This window comes from Ranitomeya imitator, chromosome 3, assembly GCF_032444005.1.
Source record: "Ranitomeya imitator isolate aRanImi1 chromosome 3, aRanImi1.pri, whole genome shotgun sequence".
NCBI classification, from domain to species: Eukaryota; Metazoa; Chordata; class Amphibia; order Anura; family Dendrobatidae; genus Ranitomeya; species Ranitomeya imitator.
The window spans coordinates 659,104,310-659,128,235 of NC_091284.1; the positions used below are offsets into that span (position 1 = coordinate 659,104,310).

General features: G+C 48.3%; 1 protein-coding gene across 1 annotated transcript in view; it reads left to right on the forward strand.

The window, feature by feature from the left end:
- Positions 1–23,926, forward strand: part of COG3 (component of oligomeric golgi complex 3) — a 131,447-nt gene that overhangs the window by 71,046 nt on the left and 36,475 nt on the right. The window contains exons 15-16 of the mRNA XM_069758266.1: positions 5,071–5,195; positions 6,995–7,084. Of these exons, the coding sequence (XP_069614367.1) occupies positions 5,071–5,195; positions 6,995–7,084 (215 nt within the window). The remainder of the gene's footprint in view (positions 1–5,070; positions 5,196–6,994; positions 7,085–23,926) is intronic.

The following is a 23,926-nucleotide window of genomic DNA, read 5'->3' on the forward strand; positions in this document are numbered from 1 at the left end:
TAACCGCGGTAGTCCTCTCAGGCTCTGAAATACAACTGATGCATGGGGAGAGGTGCCACCCTTTTGTATCTGTAGGTTTCCTGTTCCTGAAGGGCGGATCCCCTCTCTCGTAGTGCTGTCATGGGCCTCCAAAAAATGCCGCTACCAGTAAGTAGCTTAATGCTTTTCGCGGAAAAAAACGCATCATGTGCACAAAACATGCGGAATTCATTCTAAATGATGGGATGCTTATTGTATGCTGTTTGCGGTTTTATTAGTGTTTTTATTGGGAAAAAAACGCAAAAAAAAGCAACGTGTGCACACGGCCTTAATCTCTTTTCCTTCTTCCGGAAGGCGGCCGCAAGGGTCGGCCAGCTTTCAAAGCTACCCTTGCCAGGTGTATCAAATCCACCATACAAGACGCCTACCGCCTTAAGAATTCTCCTTTTCCAACCGGTATTACGGCACACTCTACACGGGCGGTAGGGGCCTCCTGGGCCATTCGGCACCAGGCTTCGGCACAACAAGTGTGTAAGGGGCCACTTGGACTAGCCTACACACGTTTACTAAACACTACAGGGTTCATACCCAGTCCTCAGCGGACGCGAGCCTAGGTAGATGTGTTCTGCAGGCAGGCGGCGGTGCCCCAAGTGTAGGGGCCTGTCTGCACAATATTCGTCCATTGCTTCCCACCCAGGGACTGCTTTGGGACGTCCCATGGTCCTGTGTCCCCCAATGAGGCGACAGGAGATTTTTGTGTACTCACTGTAAAATCTTTCTCTTAGCCTCTAATTGGGGGACACAGCTCCCACCCTGTTGCCTTTCCGGGCCATTGTTACTGTTGAGTTCTCATATTGTTTTCTTGAGCTCGTACATAACCATGCCTATAAGAAGGCAACTATGTTATTCATGTTATGTTCCTCCTAATGCTTTTGCACAAAACTGGAGAAGGCTGACGCTGTCCAGGGGTGTATACTGCAGAGGAGGAGCCAGAGTTAATCTTTTTCAGATTATGTATAGTGTCGCCTCCTAGTGGACAGCACCACGATCCTGTGTCCCCCAATTAGAGACTAAGAAAGAGATTTTACGGTGAGTAGACAAAAATCTCCTTTTTACTTTCCTGAATCATACCTATATTGGTTTTGTTTTTGCTTAGGCTGTTATTGTTATTTATTATTATTATTTGCATAGATGCACAATGCCTGTTGTGAAATGTACCTTTAACCCCTTCGTGCCATGTGCCGTACTAGTACGGCGCTGCGGGCCCTGCATTTGTGCCAGCCGCAGTACTAGTACGGCGCCGCCATTTTCCAGTCACCGCATGGCATCGCGCGGCGATCGGGTTCCGATGGCTGCTGTCTCTGACAGCAGACCATCTCTGCACATAGACCCGGGGGGATGCACCGCCCCTCCCCCCCCCATCAGCGATCGCTGTGATTGGCTGGTCATTTCTGACCAGCCAATCACAGCAACATGACAATAAAGTTAAAAAAAAGCTTGTGACAGGCTGTGATTGGTGCTGTGTGATGTCGCACCAATCACAGCTGTCACAGTAGGTGGGGTGATCGCCACGTCACCTCACCTGATTAACCCCTATGGTGCTGATTGGCTAGAAGCTATTGTTATATTGTTAAGCCAATCAGCGCCAAAGGGGTTAATTTAAAATACCAATCACCGCCCTGCACGCCATCTTTCTCTCAGTTTCGGTCCAAGCCCCTCTGTCTGACCTGAGTGAAGGAATCCATTGGTGGCCAGTGTGATCAACCCGGCAATCTCCTGCCCTCCTGTGCTGTGCTGATCTCCAGCTCCGTGCTCTGTGCTTGTGCTCTCTGCTTTAATCTACCTGCTGTGTGAGGCCTGTGATCACAGCAGCAGCACCTCCCCCACCCCTTTGCCATCCCCCCCCATCCCTGTTCCAGTACCCCCTCCCTCCCCCTCCCCCCAATTGAATTTTTTGCGCACTTTTTTGTGCTTTTTCTCGTGTGCGCGGCGTCCCGTGCAGAGCATTCGTGCCCTTCCTGTGTCTGCAGCTCTTTGATCAGTATCGCTGCTGATCAGAGACTGCACCACAGGACTTTCTTTTTTTAGCTAGTTAGTGTAGCGGACTTCGCAGTCTAAGTGACGTCCGTTTTTTTTTTTTGGTGTTTTTTTTACCAAAAAATAATAGTAGTTAGTACAGTGTAGTTTTAGACGTAGATTAGCTGGTGTCACAGCGTTAGTGACGACCGATCTTTTTTTTTTTTTTTTAATTTTTTTTTTTTTTTTTTTATTTAGAGAAAAAAAAATTGTACAGAGTAGTTTAGTTGGTAGCGTGTTAGTGATGACCGATCATCTTTTAGAAAAAAAAAATTGTAGAGATTAGTTTTATAGGTAGGGAGGTAGCGTCTTTTTTGCATAAAAAAATCTGCTATCGCCGGATAATCTCTAGTGCATTAGGGGAGAGTACATAACACTGTTAGTGGCGTTCGCTTTTCTTTTGTAAAAAGAATAATTAGTTGCGTCGTCTAATTTTTAGCGCGTTCATTATGGGAGCGTACGTCACACTGTTAGTGGCGTTCGCTTTTCTTTTGTAAAAAGAATTAGTTGCGTCGCCTAATTTTTAGCGAGTGCATTAGGGGAGCGTACGTCACACTGTTAGTGGCGTTCGTATTTTCTTTTGTACAAAGAATAATTTGTTGCATCGTCTAATTTTTAGCGCGTTCATTAGGGGAGCGTACGTCACACTGTTAGCGGCGTTCGTTTTTTCTTTTGTAAAAAGAATAGTTGCGTCGTCTAATTTTTAGCGAGTGCATGAGGGGAGCGTACGTCACACTGTTAGTGGCGTTCGTTTTTTCTTTTGTAAAAAGAATAATTTGTTGCATCGTCTAATTTTTAGCGCGTTCATTAGGGGAGCGTACGTCACACTGTTAGTGGCGTTCGTTTTTTCTTTTGTAAAAAGAATAGTTGCGTCGTCTAATTTTTAGCGAGTGCATGAGGGGAGCGTACGTCACACTGTTAGTGGCGTTCGTTTTTTCTTTTGTAAAAAGAATAATTAGTTGCGTCGCCTAATTTTTAGCGCGTTCAATAGGGGAGCGTACGTCACACTGTTAGTGGCGTTCGTTTTTTCTTTAGCAAAAAAAAGATTTAGTTGTGTAGGGTAAATTTATACTGTTTTTTTTTTTTTTTTTTATACAAACTTATTTTTTTACATCTGATTTTTCTTTTCATCTTTTTTTTCTTGTTTCTTCTACATTTTTTTTCTCACTACTTGTTTTTTCTCTCTGATTGGTTATAATAAAGAGTACCCTATACACAAGCCCCACACATTACACGTGTAAAAGCACCACTTACACACACATCCCCAGGGTTTGGGGAAAAAAATGGCCCATTCGTCAACAAGGCCCTATTCACCAGAGGAGGCTTACGCCATCCTTGCGTCTGACACGGATACAGCCAGTGAGGAAGATCTCACATTCCTCTATTCCTCCTCCTCATCTGGTGAGGAAGGACCCCCAACAAGGCGCCCTAGGACCTAGGCAACTCCTGCAGCAATCGATCCTGTATGGATTGCACCCCCTGAAAATTTTTAGCCCGTCATTCCGGATTTCAGCAGCAGCTCAGGAATCCAGTTTGACACCACTGGCCTCACTGAAATTGACTTCTTCAAATTATTTTTCAGTGATGAAATAATAAAACTTATGGTGGCCCAGACGAACCTGTATGCCCAGCAATTTTTCACCCAAAATCCCACGTCATCACACCCCAGATGGACCCCCGTAAATGCATCAGAGATGATGACATTTTGGGGAATTGTGCTGCATATGGGCATAATCAAAAAGCCAAAGCTTCGGCAATACTGGGCCTCTCTGACATTTCCTGGCTCCTGCGCACTGCAGTACTTTGCTCTGCCCTCAACAGGGCAGATAAAGTAAGCCTGTGCCAGAGCCACAGCGTGAAGGCAAGAAGAGGACGTGATCGTAAGAATATGGGAGGCCCCGGACCGCGACGCCCATCGTACCGGGACCGCCCCTGGGTGAGTATAATCTAACCTTTTTTTTCTCATCTTTCAGGTTACATTGGGGGCTTATATACAGCATTCCAGAATCCCCTGAAGACACCACTAAATACCCTGGTTTTTTCCATCTTTGACTAGCACTTGCTTATTACTGTAATTTTATTTTATTTTTTTATTTTTTTTTTACAACAGTATTTTTGACCTCACTGTGCTCTTTTGTGTCTTCAAGTTTCTTGGTGGTGTGTGTGTGTGAACATGTTCTTACCGACTTGTTCAATGTGCAAGTAGCCCATGTGTTTCTGGTTAGATAAGCCCCTGATGCCGGTGGGCTTAGCTCACCTTCGATTTTGGGGGTGACAGGTTCCCTTTAAACACTCTCTCCTGGGGTGCTTAAATCAAGACCTACACAGACACCAAAGAGCACATGTGAGTCTTTGGTGTTCAATAGTTTGCCATAGTGACCTCCTTCTGTCTGAAAATTCAACCTTCAGCCCTTGAACTCTTGCGAAACTATAACTCCCAGTATGCCTGATCGTCACTTGTGGCTGTCGCATAATGTTGAGAGTTGTTGTCTGATGTTACTGACACTTGCTTTCAAACCAGTGGTGCAGTAGACATGAGGTTTTCCAGAGAAGAACATTATGCTATTTTAAGATTTCCCCAGCATTTTCATAGAGCGTAGATGCTCGACCTTCACTCGTTTTCAGAATCATGGGGGTCTTGGCGGTCAGAACTCCAATGACCAATAAGTTGTCCTAGTGATACAGCATAACTTATGAGCCTGGTGCAACCCCTTTGTCAAGAGTGTAAGGGGCAGACACTGGGTCTTCCAGAGATGATGTATAATGGGGTTAATCTAGGCTGGAGCTAAGATGTCCAGAACAGACAGGTTAGCACTTTGTCATTGTCTGCCCATTTGCTCCATTGTTGCTTTGTTGAGCAAATTTGGCAATGGTCCTTCATAATCTAAATGCTTGAGCTGAAAATGTAAAGTTTCACTTTTCCTTTTTAGCTTGTGAGTACGGTTGCCCCTTTTTAAGAAGTTTTCATGTCTGTAATATTTCTTGTACGTAACAGTAATGTGTGACTTCTTCTAGGCTCATCAGAATCTTTAGGTCTTCGAGCACAGAACACAGTATCGCCGGCCGATCTGCATGGCATGTGGTACCCAACAGTAAGACGGACCCTTGTGTGTCTCTCCAAGTTGTACAGATGCATTGATGTAAGTTGGACACTAAATTTTTGGCATGGCATTGTAAACATACAAGAAGCTCTAGACATTTGGTTAGGGTCCCAGGAGCGCTGATATTTATTGTCAAAAGGTAACCGAGAAAACTTAGTGTTTTTTTTTTTTTTTTAGCACTGAGTTTGGTGCTTTTTGGCTTTCCCCTGGGTCTTGTAGCTACCGGTGCTTCTCTAATACTTGTTCCTAGTGCTGAAGAGCACTAATAATTGCAGAAAAGCATGAGGACTCTAGTGTGCAAGACCTGCAAAAAAGCGCTGAGACACTTACCGCTTGACTAACAGATCAGGAAAAGTGATGAGAGAACGTGCTCAGATAAGGCGCTATCCACGCATGCTCAGGTGCTAACCAAGTGACTTAGGCACGCTCGAATAATATGTTCGACTCCCCGCGGCTGCATATCTCACTGCTGTTTGATATCTGCAGCACATGCAGGGATTGCCTAATAAACAGGCAATAACTAGCAAACCGGCAATCCCTGCATGTGTTGTGGCTGCCGAACAACCTTGACACATGCAGCCCCGGGGACTCGAACATATTGGAGCTCGCCGAAGTCACTCAGCACACGAGCATGCTCAACTCGTTATCCGAGCATGTCCGCCCATCATTAATCAGGAATAATGTGTCATGGAACAACTGCTGTTAGCGGTTGTCCAGGCCAGTGACTTCGTACACTTAGGTGAAGCCATTGATATTAGATTGGCAGCGTCCCACCCCTCTATCAGCTGTTTGAAGGGGCTGCGGCACATCTCTGCATCTAGTAGTTTCCATGTCTGATATTACAGCTCAATCACATTCAATAAAATAGTTATCATGTGGGAGATGTATCAGGCTAAATGCCCCAGAATCCTGCTGTAATAAGAAAAAACTATTCATGACCTGCACCACTTTTATTATGTGTTCCTAAAAAGGAGGTGCAGGGTATCTGGAAGGGGCCGCTGCCTAGCCTGCAACGCCATGGTTCTCCGTTCTAGCACAAATATAGCCAGCTAAAGAGTGTTGTAAGCAAAACTGGACAGACTTAAAATCCAGCAGATTTCTCCCTGTGGGTCATAGTAGTAAGGCTGTAGTCTTAAATTGTAATGTCAGATTCTCCTTCACACATCAGTGATTCTCCTCATAGCAAAAATTGGTCAGTGTGTCTGTTTTTGCCATCAGAGTTTGATCATTTTTTATCCTTGGATGAAAAAAAAGACGATTGAGGTCTCTCTCGTTTCTGTCCGTCTGTGAAACACGCACAGCACCCAGATATCATACCAGTGCCGTCTGATTTTATTTTCCCATAGTTTTATAGACTTGCATTGGCGATATGACACTCTGATCAATATCCGACAAGTCTTTGTGCTTTTACGCCACCACTGAGTCCGAGAAAAAATTAGACATATGAAATACTCCATAGGACACAGCACTTGTACAAGAAAAGATGATGTCTGGATGAGCCCTCACACAGTATTCATAAATCTGCCTCAGTGTTATAAATTGTAATCTGTGGGGCAGCAGAGAGTTGGACCCCTATAATTCTGATGTCAGAGTCCTACAGGGCTGTGGAGTCGGAAATCCAAACCTCCGACTCCTCAATTTCCATGACTCCGACTCCACCAAAATGGGCTCCGACTCCACAGCCCTGGAATCCTAAATAACTTTTTTCAACATGTCTTGGATAGACACTCCTCCTTTATTGTAAATGATATTTGTAGTGTTTTAACTCTTTTCTTTCCATTTCTAGTCTTAGGTTTTGACTGATTTACAATCCTGTACTTCTTCTCTTCTCTCTCTAGAGGGCAGTATTTCAAGGCCTGTCACAAGAGGCTCTGTCCGCCTGTATTCAGTCTTTGTTGGGCGCTTCAGATTCCGTCATGAAGAACAAGGTCAGTGATGTGAGCGTTCGTTCTGCAGCGCTTTGTAGTGTTCTCTGAGAGGTAAAGCACTTCTGATAATCGGAGCATAAAGTAATAACAGTATGGATTCAGTCTGTGCTGCGCACTTTCGTTAGTTTCCGGACAGTCCGGTTTCTGTGGCTTATTCCCTATTGTGAGCTACTTCAGTTTCTACTGCTGGCATGTGAGCACATTCACGTCACAAATGGATTTTTGTCTTAGATGTCTGAAAAACAAAATCAGATCTTAATCAAAAAAATTCCTAACACATTTGTTTATGATAATACTACAATGCTGCATTTTCTGTTTGTTTGTTTTTTTTTCTCTATCACTACTGCTTTCATTTATGTCCTTTTTCCCCCCAAAGGATTTTTTTAGCGTTTTAAAAGCTGCATTATTTTGCAAGAAGATTTATTATGCCTTTTGTCCTCCCACACAAAAAAAATAAGTTATCGGGTTCTGCAGCGTCTCTCTGGATCAGCTTTATAAATGCTCATTGGGTTTCCAAAATGCTTACAGAAACCTTTATCGATTTGGACTACAAAACCAGTCACTTTTAAATTTGTCATTCAAGAACAATGATGTGGATAAAGCAGATTTTTCTTTGTCCCTGGGCTGAGATGCACTAATGTTTGACAGCTCCCTCCATATTTTCTATCCAAAATAGATTTCACAAACACATGATGCAAATTTTCAATGACGCCCTTCAGGTTATATGGCACAATAAGGCAGATCTGTCACGATATGATTCGGCCCGGTTTTAGCCTCGCATAATATGGTGACTGACACACTGTCACGAATCTGCCTGTAATTTTTGTTGTGCAGTCACTCCATAGATGCTTACAACACACGATTATCTCAGCCAGTCGGAAACGGAGCCACAGCGCTCGGCAGAATATATAATCTCTTTAAATAAATACAGAAAAGCACAAGGCAAAAAGGTTTACAGACTTTACTTTTATTTAATTTATTTTGCTTATGTAGTGCCATTCATTTCACAATTCTTTCTAGACCACTGAAAAAGGGGAGATGTTTCCCTCCAAAATACCACAGGGACTCCTAATTATTAATGTGAGCCTTGAGTGGTAACAATTAATATGCAACTTAGTGATGGCTTAACGTTCTCTGTTCCTTATACTATACTAGCTATTGAACCCGTTCTACGCCCGGGTGGCGAGCATTTATATTGGTATATGGTCTCCATCATGTGCTGCTGCCATCCTGCGCCCGTTCTGTCATGTGCTGCTCCCATCCTGCTGCCATCCTGCGCCCGTTCTGTCATGCGCTGCTGCCATCCTGCGCCCGTTCTGTCATGTGCTGCTGCCATCCTGCGCCCGTTCTGTCATGTGCTGCTGCCATCCTGCGCCCGTTCTGTCATGTGCTGCTCCCATCCTGCTGCCATCCTGCGCCCGTTATGTCATGCGCTGCTGCCATCCTGCGCCCGTTGTCATGTGCTGCTCCCATACTGCGCCTGTTCTGTCATGTGCTGCTGCAATCCTGCGCACGTTCTGTCATGTGCTGCTGCCATCCTGCGCCTGTTCTGTCATGCGCTGCTGCCATCCTGCGCCCGTTCTGTCATGTGCTGCTCCCATCCTGCGCCCGTTCTGTCATGTGCTGCTCCCATCCTGCGCCCGTTCTGTCATGTGCTGCTCCCATCCTGCGCCCCCGTTCTGTCATGTGCTGCTCCCATCCTGCGCCCCCGTTCTGTCATGCGCTGCTGCCATCCTGCGCCCGTTCTGTCATGCGCTGCTGCCATCCTGCGCCCGTTCTGTCATGTGCTGCTCCCATCCTGCGCCCCCGTTCTGTCATGCGCTGCTGCCATCCTGCGCCCGTTCTGTCATGCGCTGCTGCCATCCTGCGCCCGTTCTGTCATGTGCTGCTCCCATCCTGTGCCCCCGTTCTGTCATGCGCTGCTGCCATCCTGCGCCCGTTCTGTCATGTGCTGCTCCCATCCTGCTGCCATCCTGCGCCAGTTATGTCATGCGCTGCTGCCATCCTGCGCCCATTCTGTCATGTGCTGCTGCCATCCTGCGCCCGTTCTGTCATGTGCTGCTGCCATCCTGCGCCCGTTCTGTCATGTGCTGCTGCCATCCTGCGCCCGTTCTGTCATGCGCTGCTGCCATCCTGCGCCCGTTCTGTCATGGGCGTCTGCCATCCTGCGCCCGTTCTGTCATGTGCTGCTGCCATCCTGCGCCCGTTCTGTCATGTGCTGCTCCCATCCTGCGCCACTATTGTATTATATGCCCCCGTATGCTGCTGCCATATAAAAAAAAAAAATACCATACTCACCTATCGTCCGGCTCCACTGCAGGTGTGTGTTCAAGAAAATGGCGCCGGAAAGCGCGGACTGCGCAGGCGCTGATTCCGGCAAGCAGGAATCGGCGCCTGCGCAGTCCGCGCTCTCCGGCGCCATTTTCTTGAAGACACACCTGCAGTGGAGCCGGAGTGTGTGTTCAAGAAAATGGCGCCGGAAAGCGCGGACTGCGCAGGCGCCGATTCCGGCAGCAGGAATCGGCGCCTGCGCAGTCCGCGCTTTCCGGCGCCATTTTCTTTATCGCCTCTCATTGGGGGACACAGGAACCATGGGTGTATGCTGCTGCCACTAGGAGGCTGACACTATGCAAATAAAAAAATTAGCTCCTCCTCTGCAGTGTACACCCCACCGACTGGCATTAAACTCTTCAGTTTAGCTTAGTGTCAGTAGGAGGTGGACACGGGTCTTTCATTAGACCCTTATCTACCTCAATGTGCGTCGTTTCTTTTCAGGTTTTCTTCCAGAGGGATACAGGGTGAGCAGTCACACCTGTAGTCCCACAATACGGACTATGAGTACGGCGTGTACTGCCACCCCGTATCCTCATAGATCCCTCTCCAGGACCAAGATCCTAGCACAGAAGCGTGCTCAGAAGTCCGGTCCTGGCTCCGTCCCCCACCCACTCGCCCACCAGAGCCTGTCGGTTGTGGAGACGAGGACGTCCATCAGCTCCCTGGACGTCTCATCCCCCTTTTAAGGTTAGTACCGGCGTGGGATTTTTTTTTTGAGGTAAGTATTCCGGCGCCGCGTTTCCCCCCATCCCTTCCTAGAGTTTTCCTGGGGGTCTTACTAGGGGCTCCCTTATCCCGGGTCACTACTTGCTTGGATTCCCGCAGCACGACCTGGGCTTGCAGTTTCTGCAGACCTTCTCTTACGGACGCGGGGCCGTTATAGGCTGCCGCGCCGTTTGCCTACCAGTGTGGGCTCCGCGAATTCTCCTACCAGTTCTTCGGTAGGGGCCACTCTTCTCCCCGCGGCGCACTGCCTCTGCGCTGCGGTTTTCCAGGGTGCACACAGGCGCTGCGGCCCTGTCGGGCCGGCGCACCGCAGTTTTTGCCGGGGGCTCTCCGGCGCTGCCGCCCTGACAGGACGGCGCGCCGCGATTTCCGGGGGCACTCAGGCGCTGCGGCCCTGACAGACCGGCGCGCCGCTTCTTCCTGAGGCGCGCTGCTCTGGCGCCGCAGGGGGCTTCTCGGCAGCAGGGTTTCTCTCTAGCGGCGCAGCCTGGTAGGCTGCTGCGCCGCCTTTCCGGCGCCGCGTTTTCTCCTCGGCCGCCGGCTCCTACTTTAGGCCCCGGCTTCCTCCGGGGCCTACTTCCGGTTTGCGCGCTCTCTCTCTTCCGGTCTGCGGGCGGGCTTTTTTTCCCGCCCGACATATTTGTCCTGCCCACCGGCGCCTCCGTGGCTGGCTCCACCCACTTCCTCCAGGGCTGAGTCACTCTTCTGGTGTGCACTCCGCAGCAGCACCTGCTCAGCCCCGCACGTGTTTTTTTTTTTTTTTTTTTTTTTTCTGTGAGCTCAGCGATCTGCGCAGAATACGGCCCCTCAGGACAGGAGTCCTCCGCTGACAAGTGGGACATCTTCCAGGACCGGGTCGTGAGTAGCTGCACTGCAGACTGACACCCTTCTCTGCCCCACTGTCCCCTAACCCACTGGCATCTTCAGGGATCTCTCAAAATGTCTTCTAAAGGGGGCCGCTCTCGTCCTCCTACTTCTTCATCTTCTGCCTTAGTCACGTACTTTGCATGTTCGTCCTGTAACAGCAAACTTCCCTCAGGTCAGTCCTCCCCGCTGTGTCAGTCCTGCAGCAACCCGATTGTTCCCACCGCCCAGGATCCCCCGGCTGTTCCGCCCGAGAGTGATCCCCCCATCCCAGGCTGGGCCGCCTCTCTGTCACAATCGGTGGCCGATTTAACACGGGTATCTCAAACCCTGGTGTCCGCGCTGGATCGGTTACCCTTGCAGACCCCTGCTGTGGCCAGCGGGTCGCAGGAACCGCCGCCCAAGCCCTCCTTGCTAAGCTACAAAAGGTCCAGACAGGAACGTCGGTCTGAGTCCTCTTCGCGTTCCATCTCGCCGCACGGCCCTCCGCCGCGGTTGGTGTCGCACCGTTCCTCCTCCCCTGAGTCAGGCGAGGCTTTATCTGATGCGCCCTCAGAGGAGATGTCGGAGTTGGATCCTAGCCAAATCGCCACCATGAGTGAGTCGGTCCAGAACCTCATTCGGGCTATAAACCAAACCTGTGGCATTAAGGATCCCTCTACGGAACCCGCAGATCAGGCGGTTTCGTTTAGACGGGCCAAACCACCTTCAAGATTTTTTGCCCCTCATCCTGAATTCGAGGAAATCCTGACCAGAGAGAGAGAGAATCCGACCAGACGTTTTCAGAGGGGAAAACGCCTGGGGGTGTTATATCCTTTTTCACCAGATCTTACCGCCAATTGGACGGCCTCTCCCTCGGTGGATCCACCTGTGTCCAGGCTGTCCACCAACACGGTGCTCCCACTGTCCGGCGGAGCGTCTCTGAAGGATTCTAACGACAGAGTTATAGAATCCTTCGCAAAATCTGCCTTCGAAGCGGCTTCAGCAGCGCTATGCCCGGCCTTTGCTTCCACTTGGGCCTCAAAATCCATCTCAAAATGGGCCAAGGATCTGCGGCGAGGTATCCTGGACGGGGCTCCTCCCGCGCAATTAGCGGAACTTGCCAACCAGATTTCCCACGCTGGTGAATACCTGGTTTCCGCCTCCCTGGATGTCGCGTCTTGTGCGGCTCAGGCTTCCAGCAATGCCGTTGCCATCCGCCGGACCGTTTGGCTCAAGGCCTGGCAGGCGGACTTGTCCTCCAAAAAGTCCCTCACTAGTCTGCCCTTCCAGGGCTCTCGTCTCTTTGGTTCCCAGCTGGACCAGATCATTAAGGACGCCACTGGGGGCACAAGTTCCCTTCTCCCCCAGGCTAAACCTCGTCGCCCTCCTCCTAGACGGCAGTTTCGCTCGTTCCGGCCTTTTCGTCGCTTCGCTGCGTCAAACTCCTTTTCCCAGCAGCAACAGAGGCCACAGGCACGTCAAGAGAAGAAGGCGGTGTCCTTCAGGCCCACTCCGTCCTGGCGTCCTCGCTATTCCCAGGGTAGATCGTCCAGGCCCAGGACTGGAAGATCCACTTCCGCATGACTCTCGGCAAGACTCCAGCCCAACTCCCAGGTTGGGGGGCCGTCTTCTCCGTTTCAGGGACGTCTGGATTTCCGCAGTAGAGGATGCATGGGTCAGGGAAGTTGTGTCTTCGGGATACAAAATAGAGTTCGCCTCCCGACCCAGAGATCGTTTCTTCCAATCTCGTCCTCCAAAAGATCCCGCTTTGGTTCCGGGCTTCTTCGCAGCCATCGCTTCTCTGCTCAAATCCGGGGTAATCGTTCCCGTCCCAGAAAAGGAACGGTACACGGGTTTCTACTCGAACCTCTTTGTGGTACCGAAAAAAGACGGCAAGGTTCGTCCCATTCTGGACCTCAAATTGTTGAACAGGAGGGTTCGCCTGAGACACTTCAGGATGGAATCCCTTCGTTCAGTAATTGCTTCCATGGAGGCTCAGGAATTTCTATGCTCTATAGATATCCAGGACGCCTACCTACATGTTCCAATATTTCCCGGACATCACCGTTTCCTGCGCTTCGCAGTGCAACAAGATCATTTTCAGTTCGTCGCCCTGCCGTTCGGTCTCGCAACCGCGCCAAGGGTGTTCACGAAAATCATGGCGGCGCTGATGGCCATTTTGAGAGTCAGAGGCTTGGTTCTGTTTCCATACCTCGACGACATCCTCATCAAGGCTCCGTCCTTTGCTCAGGCCCACGAAAGCTTGTCCATTGTTCTCGACACCTTATCCCGTTTCGGATGGCTGGTCAACCGGAAGAAGTCCTGCCTTATTCCTTCTCAGCGCATCATCTTTCTGGGCATGCTCTTCGACACTCGTCAGTCCAGAGTCTTCCTTCCCAAGGACAAGAGATCCACCCTTTGTCGGGACATTCTCTTGCTCCAGGGTCCTCGGCCTCCCTCCCTCCGATCGGCCATGAAGGTTCTGGGGAGGATGGTAGCTACCTTGGAAGCGATTCCCTTCGCCCAATTCCATTCTCGACCCCTTCAGCAAGCCATTCTGTCTCAGTGGGACAGGTCGGTCTTCTCCCTGGATCGGCCGATCAGACTCTCCTTTCGGGTCAAGCGGTCTCTCAACTGGTGGCTGACATCTCCTCTCATCTCCCAGGGCAGGTCCTTCCTTCCGGTTCACTGGCAGGTGGTGACAACGGATGCCAGCCTGATCGGCTGGGGTGCGGTTTTTCGCCACCTGACGGTTCAGGGCCGTTGGTCGCTGCAGGAGTCCGCGCTGCCGATCAACGTCCTCGAAATTCGGGCCATCTTTCTGTCCCTCCGCCATTGGGAAAGGATTCTCAGGGGCCTTCCAGTCCGGATCCAGACGGACAATGCCACGGCTGTGGCATATGTCAACCATCAGGGGGGGACTCGGAGCTCCTTGGCCCTTGCCGAGGTGTCCAAGATCCTCCTTTGGGCAGAGGCAACGGTTCCGGTGATATCCGCGGTGCATATCCCCGGCGTAGAAAACTGGGCCGCCGACTTCCTCAGCCGCGAGGGTCTCGCGGCGGGGGAATGGTCCCTGCATCCGGAGGTCTTCCATCAGATTTGTCTTCGATGGGGAACTCCGGATGTGGATCTCACGGCGTCTCGGATCAACAGGAAGGTTCCACAATTCGTCTCCAGGTCACGCGATCCTCTCGCAGTGGGCGTCGATGCTCTGGCCATTCCTTGGTCACAGTTCGAGATGCCCTATCTGTTCCCACCCCTTCCATTACTTCCCAAGCTGTTGAAGAAGATCAAAGCGGAAGGGGTGCCGGTCATCCTGATCGCCCCGGATTGGCCCAGGAGAGCTTGGTTCGCGGAGCTCGTCAACCTTCTCGCGGACGCTCCCTGGTGCCTTCCAGACAGGCCCGATCTGCTGTCCCAGGGTCCGATCTGCCACCCGAATTCTCGGTCGCTCAGTTTAACGGCGTGGCTGTTGAGACCGCGGTTCTAAGAGCGTCCGGCCTTTCGGACCGGGTCATTCACACCATGATTCAGGCTCGGAAGCCTTCGTCTTCCAGGATCTACTACCGCACCTGGAAGGCCTACTTCCGTTGGTGCGAGTCCAACCGCGTGCCGCCTATGGTTTTTTCCCTGCCTTCTCTTTTGGCCTTCCTTCAGGCAGGACTGGATTCGGGCCTGGCTCTTAGTTCCCTGAAGGGTCAGGTCTCTGCGCTTTCCATCCTCTTTCAGAAGACCTTGGCCTCTCGGCCACAGGTTAAGACCTTCTTTCAGGGGGTAGCCCACGCCGTCCCGCCGTACAGGGCCCCTGTGGAGGCATGGGACCTAAACCTGGTACTGGACGTTTTGAAGGTTTCTCCCTTTGAACCTCTTAGGGAGATTCCTCTATCAGTTTTATCTTGGAAGGTGGCCTTTCTTGTGGCCATCACGTCCATTCGCCGCGTTTCCGAGCTGGCGGCACTGTCTTGCCGCCCTCCGTTTTTGGTCATTCACCAGGACAAGGTGGTCTTCCGACCTCCACCTTCTTTTCTTCCTAAGGTGGTTTCCACCTTCCACCTCAACGAGGACATCGTTCTACCTTCCTTTTGTCCAGCTCCGACTCATCCTCTGGAGCGATCGTTGAACAAGCTGGACCTAGTCAGGGCAGTGAGGATTTATCTGGATAGAACATCCTCTTTCCGGAAGTCGGATTCATTTTTCGTCATTCCGGATGGCACGCGCAGAGGCCAGCCGGCTTCTAAAGCGACTATTGCTCGCTGGATCAGAACGGCAATTTTGGAGGCTTACCGGGTCAAGAACAGAGTGCCCCCTCCTGGGATTAAGGCTCACTCTACCCGGGCAGTCGGCGCCTCCTGGGCGGTGCACCACAGGGCTTCCGCCCTACAGCTTTGCAAAGCGGCAACTTGGTCTTCCATCCACACGTTCGCCAAATTTTACAAGGTCCATACCTACGCATCGGCGGACGCCAGCCTAGGCAGAAGGATCCTGCAGGCGGCAGTGGTGAGTCCTCTGACCTGATGGAAGTCTGTTTTCCCGCCCTTGGGACTGCTTTGGGACGTCCCATGGTTCCTGTGTCCCCCAATGAGAGGCGATAAAGAAAACAGGATTTTTGGTTGCTTACCGTAAAATCTGTTTCTTGAAGCCTCCATTGGGGGACACAGCACCCTCCCAATGTTTTTGTTATATGTTCTCTGACTGTTCTCACGTTTACAGTTCTCAGGTTTGTGGTTATGGTTTTTCAACCTTGTTCTTTCTCCTACTGCTTTCTCACTAACTGAAGAGTTTAATGCCAGTCGGTGGGGTGTACACTGCAGAGGAGGAGCTAATTTTTTTATTTGCATAGTGTCAGCCTCCTAGTGGCAGCAGCATACACCCATGGTTCCTGTGTCCCCCAATGGAGGCTTCAAGAAACAGATTTTACGGTAAGCAACCAAAAATCCTGTTTTCTTGAACACACACTCCGGCTCCTCTGCCTGTGACTGGACTCTGTCACAGCAGAGGAGACGGAGCCGCACGCAGCGCTGGAACGGAGGACAGGTGACTATACTTACCCTCCCTCCTGGCGCGTCCACGGTCCCTGACTCTCCGGTGGAGATCGCGGTATGCGTTCAGTGCTTACGCATACCGCGATCTCCTGGGAGCGTCACTCTGTGGGGGCCAGACTGCGCCGGCGCTTGCGCCTGCGCAGTCTATAAAGGCTTCGGACAGAGTGACGCTCCCAGCGTTATATTATAGATACTGAGACAACACACTGTATCAATAACGAATATTTATTACTCACAAGTCGACAGTCCATTACATACATATATGTTATAGTAGCCAGCTTGGAGATACACACACGCACACAGGTACGGCAACGCTAATACAGTAATAGCAGTACGATATCACACATTCAAACCCGGAATTGCCTGATAACATACCACCCACATTACCTAATCACATACATCCTATACGCAGCCCACCTAACTAACTCTCCCTGCATATACTGATATATCTCCAGATCCAACAAGGGCTAGGGGGTTTAATGCTGTCATGAAATTGTCAGTCTGTTGTATTCCCCAGCCACTCGTTTCATTTTTGGCTGAACATGTTTTTCAGCATTTGACTGGACATCCTTATGGTCTCCCCTCCTACCTCTCAGCAATCACTCAGTGGAACTATTCATGAGGGGAATTAGATCAGCGGGGGCATTATTCATGTGGAATAAATGTTTGTTTTTGTTTTTTTTACAGTGATGCTGATGTAAAAAAAATAATATATCTTTCTATCTATCTACATATCTATCTATTTGTATATAATAATATATCAGCCTTGCAGCGCTGGGGTCCTGGGTTCTAATCCCACCCAGGACAACAACTGCAAAGAGTTTGTATGTTCTCTCCGTGTTTGCGTGGGTTTCCTCCGGGCACTCCGGTTTCCTCCCACATTCTAAAGACATACTGATAGGGATTCTAGATTGTGAGCCCCATCGGGGGACAGTGATGATAATGTGTGAAAAACTGTAAAGCGCTGCGTAATATGTTAGCGCTATATAAAAATAAAGATTATTATTATTATATGTGTCACGGAGACGGCTTTCCTCCTTGATCTAGAAATGTGCCTTTCTGCATATGTGCTGAAGGAGTGAAGCGACCATGTTATGGGCGGGTTTTTAGGTGAGTAGGTACGAGATGGGCGGGAGTGCCTACTTGCCATATCTCCACCTCAAGGGTGTGGCTGGGGAAATAAATGTCCAGCCAGTTTTTTTTTTTTTCCTTGGGTCTGTGTTTTGTAGGGGCAAGCAAGGCCTAGGCTGACGCTCCTGTGGGAGCTGCCATTTGTATTGGCCCAGAAGTGCTGGGTAGGACTTCTTATACACGTTTTATTTCCTTTTGAGCCAGAAAAGCTGTGTTTTCTGTTACCATTTTGGGGTTTATGATGCAGTAAACCACCCAGAGACTTTAACCCACGTGTGCCTGTGTCTACCTCGAGGAGCAGCGAAGTGATCCGACTTTCCACAATATATATACACACATATGCATAAGCATACACATACATTCATTCGAGGAAACTGGAGTACCCAAAGCAAATCCATACGAGCTTTTTGCAGATGTTATCCTTGGTGAGATTTAGACAAGCTATCAGATTTTACTGTGAATTGCATTCTGCAGGTTGCTATGTACTGTGATACATAACAGCTGCAGAAGCCAAATTGAAGCAAATTTTATCATTCTAATCCTAGTACAAAAATATTTTTTCAACGAGCAATATATGCTTGTAAGAAAAGGCTCTAAAGGTGTCCATTGCTTTTCAACTTTTAGTTACTGTTCATCATCTGTGGCACAGAACACTTGACAAGGACAGTTACATTTAAATTCTAGAACATTCAAGGCGAAGGCTCTACCACTCTGGGAGTCTTCCAAACAGACCCTATGACTATCCCAAAACCAAAGAAATGAGCCAAAGCATAAGCTGGTATAAGGGCAGTGTGTAAGAGCACATTCACACTGTGGCCAATTCATAGACAAAACCCAAGAAAAAAAATAACATATACCCTATAGTAATAATACATGTAAATAACAAGGTGTACCCAATCAGGACAGTCCTATCCTGTCTATAGTATTAAACCCTCACCCTGTGTCAGCCAACCTCACTGGAGATGAGGACTACCCCCTCCCAGGCCTTGTTACAGGCTACATGGCAGACAAGCTTGCACTATATAGACAGGTGACAAGTCACCACCAGAAATCCGGAACCCCCCTCTGCAGTGTTCTCTCAGCTCAGTCCCAATGGGTGTTGTTCACGCACCTTATGCAGTCTAATCACTTTTAGCCTTTGACGCCAAACCACTGTTTTGTATACTGTTCTCCCTATCCTAGTGCTCCTAGAGCACACACTCCCTTGTCAGCTTTGGGCTCTTTCTGGGCTGTAGCTCATACGATTGCCGCCTTGTGTTTAGCTGACAGCTGGAGACTTAACATACCTCATCTAGGCCACATTGCTATGTACTGTGGCCCTCTAGCTTTCTGATTTCTGTGCTATAAGATGCTCAACACTACAGGGCAGAATACATAAAAGTGCAGTCTATCAGGATACATAGATCTTGTAAAGCAAAATATGCCAACAGCCATATAGTGCTGACTATGAATTCATTTATTTGCTTGTACAGGTGAAGCATTAAAAAAGTTACTTAAAGGGAACCTGTCAGCAGGGTTTTGCTGTGTAAACTACAGATAGGGCCATATTAGTGCTGTAATACTGATTAAAATACCTGCGGTAAAGAAACCTGATTTATGGTTCTTGTGTAATAAGTGTTTTGATGTCTTCATGGATTGTGGTGGGGCTATGGGCAGGGTCTTTTCTTGGTGCTCTGGCTCCTCCGTCTGCCTCCTGTTTGAATGACAGGTCACTGATCTGAAACAATGGATGTTGGAAGCCTGTGCTAGCATTTCTTCTGCGGTGTTGCTATCAGTGTGTCAGGAGTGGGAGAAGAGGGTTGCATTGGCAATCTAACACAATGGGCAACACTTTAAACACATTTTAGAAGCTGTCATAATCTTGTAAATAACTCATGGAAGAATAAAGTTACTTTAAAACCAAGCACACCGTTGTTTTTCTTGTGAAATTCTCACTAAGTTTGATGCGTCACATGACCCTTTTCCCATTGGAAAAAATAAAGTTGGATCCAAAATGGCCGACTTCAAAATGGCCGCAATGGTCACCACGCAGCTTGAAAAGTTTCCCCCTCCCATATACTAATGTGCAACAAACAGGAAGTTGATATCACCAACCATTCCCATTTTATTTAGGTGTAGACTTCTAGATGTGACCTCGCATGCACCGCTGCTGTCATTTTGTGTGAGACCTAATGTTTTTTGGAGACAAAATAAAGTACAGCACAGGCGTGATATTTAAAATAGGAGGCAGGTTACTGACCGGTCAGTGACCTGTCATTCAATCAGGAGGAGCTAGAGCAACATGAAAATACCCTGCACATAGTGCCACCCAATAGTCCCACCACGATGCACGAAGACATGATTACAACAAAATGTTAAACACTCATTACACAAGAACCACAAAACGTATTTCTTCACCACAGGTATTTTACTCAGTATTATAGTGCTATTATGGCCCTGTCTGTAGTTTACAGAGCAAAACCCAGCTGTCAGATTCTTTTTATGCACATAATATAATTTTGCATTAGAGTAAACGTCAGTAATAGAATCTGCAGTGTCTGCTGTATTATTATAAGCTGCCGACAGAAAATGATTCAAACATGGCTGCAGTAATTAAATGGCAAATTTGTGTACTACATATCGTAGCAGAAAGCAAAACAATAGGAACAGAGCTTAAGGAAAATACCAGCCAATTCTGGGCACACTGCTAATTCCCATATTAACACTGTCCCCAAGATACATGCATATTTTATAACTTAAAAAGAGCCTTCATAGCAAATACATATTGCATGGTTAAAGTAGCAGGTTGCCATTCTTTTTAATCTTTTAGGCACAATTCCTCTGATTTTCAGTCTTCTCCATGTGTACACTAGAGCAGGGGTCCCCAACTCCAGTCCTCAAGGCCCACCAACAGGTCATGTTTTCAGGATTTCCTTTGCATTGCACAGGTGATGCAATTACCTGGGCAAGACTAAGGAAATCCTGAAAACATGACATGTTGGTGGGCCTTGAGGACTGGAGTTGGGGACCCCTGCACTAGAGTACACTGTGCTGTGTAAGTCTGAGCAACTCCCTCTTCTCTGGGCTAGTCCATCTAGGAGCAGGGGAGTGTCCGAGGATGGACTATGCACACTGTGCTGTGGAAGTCTGAGCCACTCCCTCTTCTCTGGGCTAGTCCATCTAGGAGCAGGGGAGTGTCCGAGGATGGACTATGCACACTGTGCTGTGGAAGTCTGAGCCACTCCCTCTTCTCTGGGCTAGTCCATCTAGGAGCAGGGGAGTGTCCGAGGATGGACTATGCACACTGTGCTGTGTAAGTCTGAGCAACTCCCACTTCTCTGGGCTAGTCCAGCTAGGAGCAGGGGAGTGTCCGAGGATGGACTATGCACATTGTTCTTTGCTTGTTTGTGCGATTTCCCCTTGCTGTTAGATGGACTAGCCCAGAGCAGGGGGTAGGTGCTACAATATGTATAGATGATGGCAGCCAATTAATACCTGAAAAGATGCCTGGAAATCAGAATAACAGTACCAGTCACATTTAAAAGGAAGGCACCATATAATTTAACTATGCATTTATTGTACATTTGTTGTGAGGTTGGAGGGACATTCATATAACATCCCCCCACCATCTTACATCCGATCTTTTCTCATGTTTCATTAACCTTTTGCAAAGTTAGGGAGCCACATACATGGGACCAAGTAGATCGGTAACATCCCCAATGTAAGCTCTGTAATATATCCCCTTTTCCCACTTTCCCTGTGATGTTGGTGTAAGGTGTAGAACATCCTATGGGCCCCTTCAGTTACTAGAGCCCAGGAGTGACTGATGCCTCTGGGCTCAAATTCCTCTGGTTTTGGGGGCCGTAACGTTATGTAATGTCAGTAGACATGTGACAGTACAGTGAATACCGCTATACACAATCTTCCCTGACACACGGGTCACTTGTTTCCAGCACTCAGAAGGATAGCATTAGAATCAATTGCGAGATTTTAACCTGAACCTTTCTCCCCCACTACTAGATGAATAAATACGATTTCAGAATTTGTTCTGCCCAAGGGAGACGTCTGATTCTGTTAGCTGCACATTGTCAGATCGAGGGGATTTCTTTTGGCTGTGTAGTCTTGTAGCTGCGAGACTAAGCTCTGTGCATCAGTGCAAAGTCCTGCTCGCCTGTACTCATCAGTCTCCCCTCGGCCTGCTCGCCTGTACTCATCAGTCTCCCCTCGGCCTGCTCACCTGTACTCATCAGTCTCCCCTCGGCCTGCTCGCCTGTACTCATCAGTCTCCCCTCGGCCTGCTCGCCTGTACTCATCAGTCTCCCCTCGGCCTGCTCGCCTATACTCATCAGTCTCCCCTCGACCGGAAATGAGCGCATCGCCGACCCCTGTCACATAATTGGAGGTCGGCGATGCGTCAGGATGGTAACCATAGAGGTCCTTGAGACCTCTATGGTTACTGATGCCAGCCTGCTGTGAGCGCCCCCCTGTGGTCGGCGCTCATAGCAAGCCTGCATTTAAGCTACATAGCAGCGATCTCATGATCGCTGCTATGTAGCTGAGCCGATCGAGTGGTGCCAGCTTCTAGCCTCCCATGGAGGCAATTGAAGCATGGCAAAAGTTTAAAAAAAAAAAGTTTTTAAAAATATATAAAAAAAATATATAAAAGTTTAAATCACCCCCTTTCGCCCCATTCAAAATTAAACAATGAAAAAAATCAAACCTACACATATTTGGTATCGCGGCGTTCAGAATCGGCCGATCTATAAAAAAAAGAAGCATTAACCTAATCGCTAAACAGCGTAGCGAGAAAAAAATTTGAAATGCCGGAATTATGTTTTTTGGTCGCCGCGACATTGCATTAAAATGCAATAATGGGCGATCAAAAAAACTTAACTGAACAAATGTGGTATCATTAAAAACGTCAGCTCGGCACGCAAAAAATAAGCCCTCACCCGACCCCAGATCACGAAAAATGGAGACGCTATGGGTATCGGAAAATGGCGCTTTTTTTTTTTTTTTTTTTTTTTTAGCAAAGTTTTGAAAAAATTTGTCACCACTTAGATAAAAAAAAACCTAGACATGTTAGGTGTCAATGAACTTGTACTGACCTGGAAAATCATAATGGCAGGTCAGTTTTAGCATTTCGTGAACCTAGCAAAAAAGCCAATCAAAAAACCATGTGCTGTGGGATTTTATGCATTTTATGTGTTTTTTCTAGTTTTTAGAAGTGTGGGATTGCACTTTTTTGCAATTTCACCACACTTGGAATTTATTCCCGTTTTCTAGTACAAGACATGGTAAAACCAATGGTGTCGTTCAAAAGCACAACTCTTCCCGCAAAAAATAAGCCCTCACATGACCATATTGACGGAAAAATAAAAAAGTTATGGCTCTGGAAGGAGGGGAACAAAAAACGAAAAAGGGCCGCAACGTGAAGGGGTTAATAACCCTACAGGTGCTTAATGTTCAAGAAAAATGTTATTTTTATTGCCTGAATCTGAGCAGGTCACTACAGTCTGCAGACTTTTAAGTCATAATTTAGCCATGAACTGCTACGGCTACCATCAGGACCACACAATCATGATCTCAGGATGTCGATGGGGTTAAAGAGGGTGCCCCCACACTGTGATAACCATCTAGATCAGGGGTCCTCAAACTTTTTAAACAGGGGGCTAGTTCACGGTCCCTTATATCATTGGGGGGCCGGAATATAGTTTAAAAAAAAAACTCTGAACAAATTCCTATGCACACTGCACATATCTTATTTTGAAGTAAAAACAAAACAGGAACAAATACGATATTTAAAATGAAGAACAAGTAAAGTTAAATCAACAAACTTACCGGTATTTCAATGGGAACTATGGGCCTGCTTTTGGCTTGTGAGATGGTCAATGTCCAGTTCCATATTTGTCACTGCTAGTTGTAACAAGTGAAGCAATTGTTCTCTCTCTTGATATCATTGTTTCCTAGGGATTCCAAATTGCTATTAGTAAAATACCAATATATATATATATATATATATATATACAGCGCTACAAAAACAATATATCAGCAATAAAATTGCCCACACAGAGACATACAGACTGCACTGCCCATCAATGCAGCCTTGCCAGTCAATATCCTTTGAGCCTCACCAGTGCCCGTACTGGTGGAACTCTGTTTTTACCTCCGGCTCAGACTGGTGTGGTGTGAGAGTCCCCAATAGGCAGGTAAATGTCCCCAATAGTCAGCACAGGTCCCGAATAGGCAGGTAAATGTCCCCAATAGGCAGCATAGTCTCCAATAGGCAGCACAGGTCCCCAATAGGCAGCATAGTCCAGATAAATAAAAATACCAGTACTCACCTATGTCCCCCGCTGCTCTCAAGAGGTGCCCGCTCGACTCCGTCTTCTTTGTCACAGGCGACGTGACGTCATCAGGCCGCGCAGGTGGCATAATGACAATCACATGGTCTGTGCTGCATACGGTGGACCGCGCATCACCTTTCCTCGCCGCCTCGTTCTGCCCGTGATTACAGGGCCTACCGGCATTGAACTTTAGTGAAGTTCAATGTCGGCCGGGCCCAGAGGCCGGATAAATGTCTCTGGCGGGCCGAATGTGGCCTGCGTGCCGTAGTTTGAGGACCCCTGATCTAGATGGTATACTCACCATAGACTATCTAAGGGGTTAAACAGCCATGGTCGGTGTCAACGCCGATCGTGACTGATGCAGCAGGTTTTCGGCTTTAGTATACACAGCTGACAGCTGCTGCATTTTCACTTGTTACAGGATGCTATTCACTTAT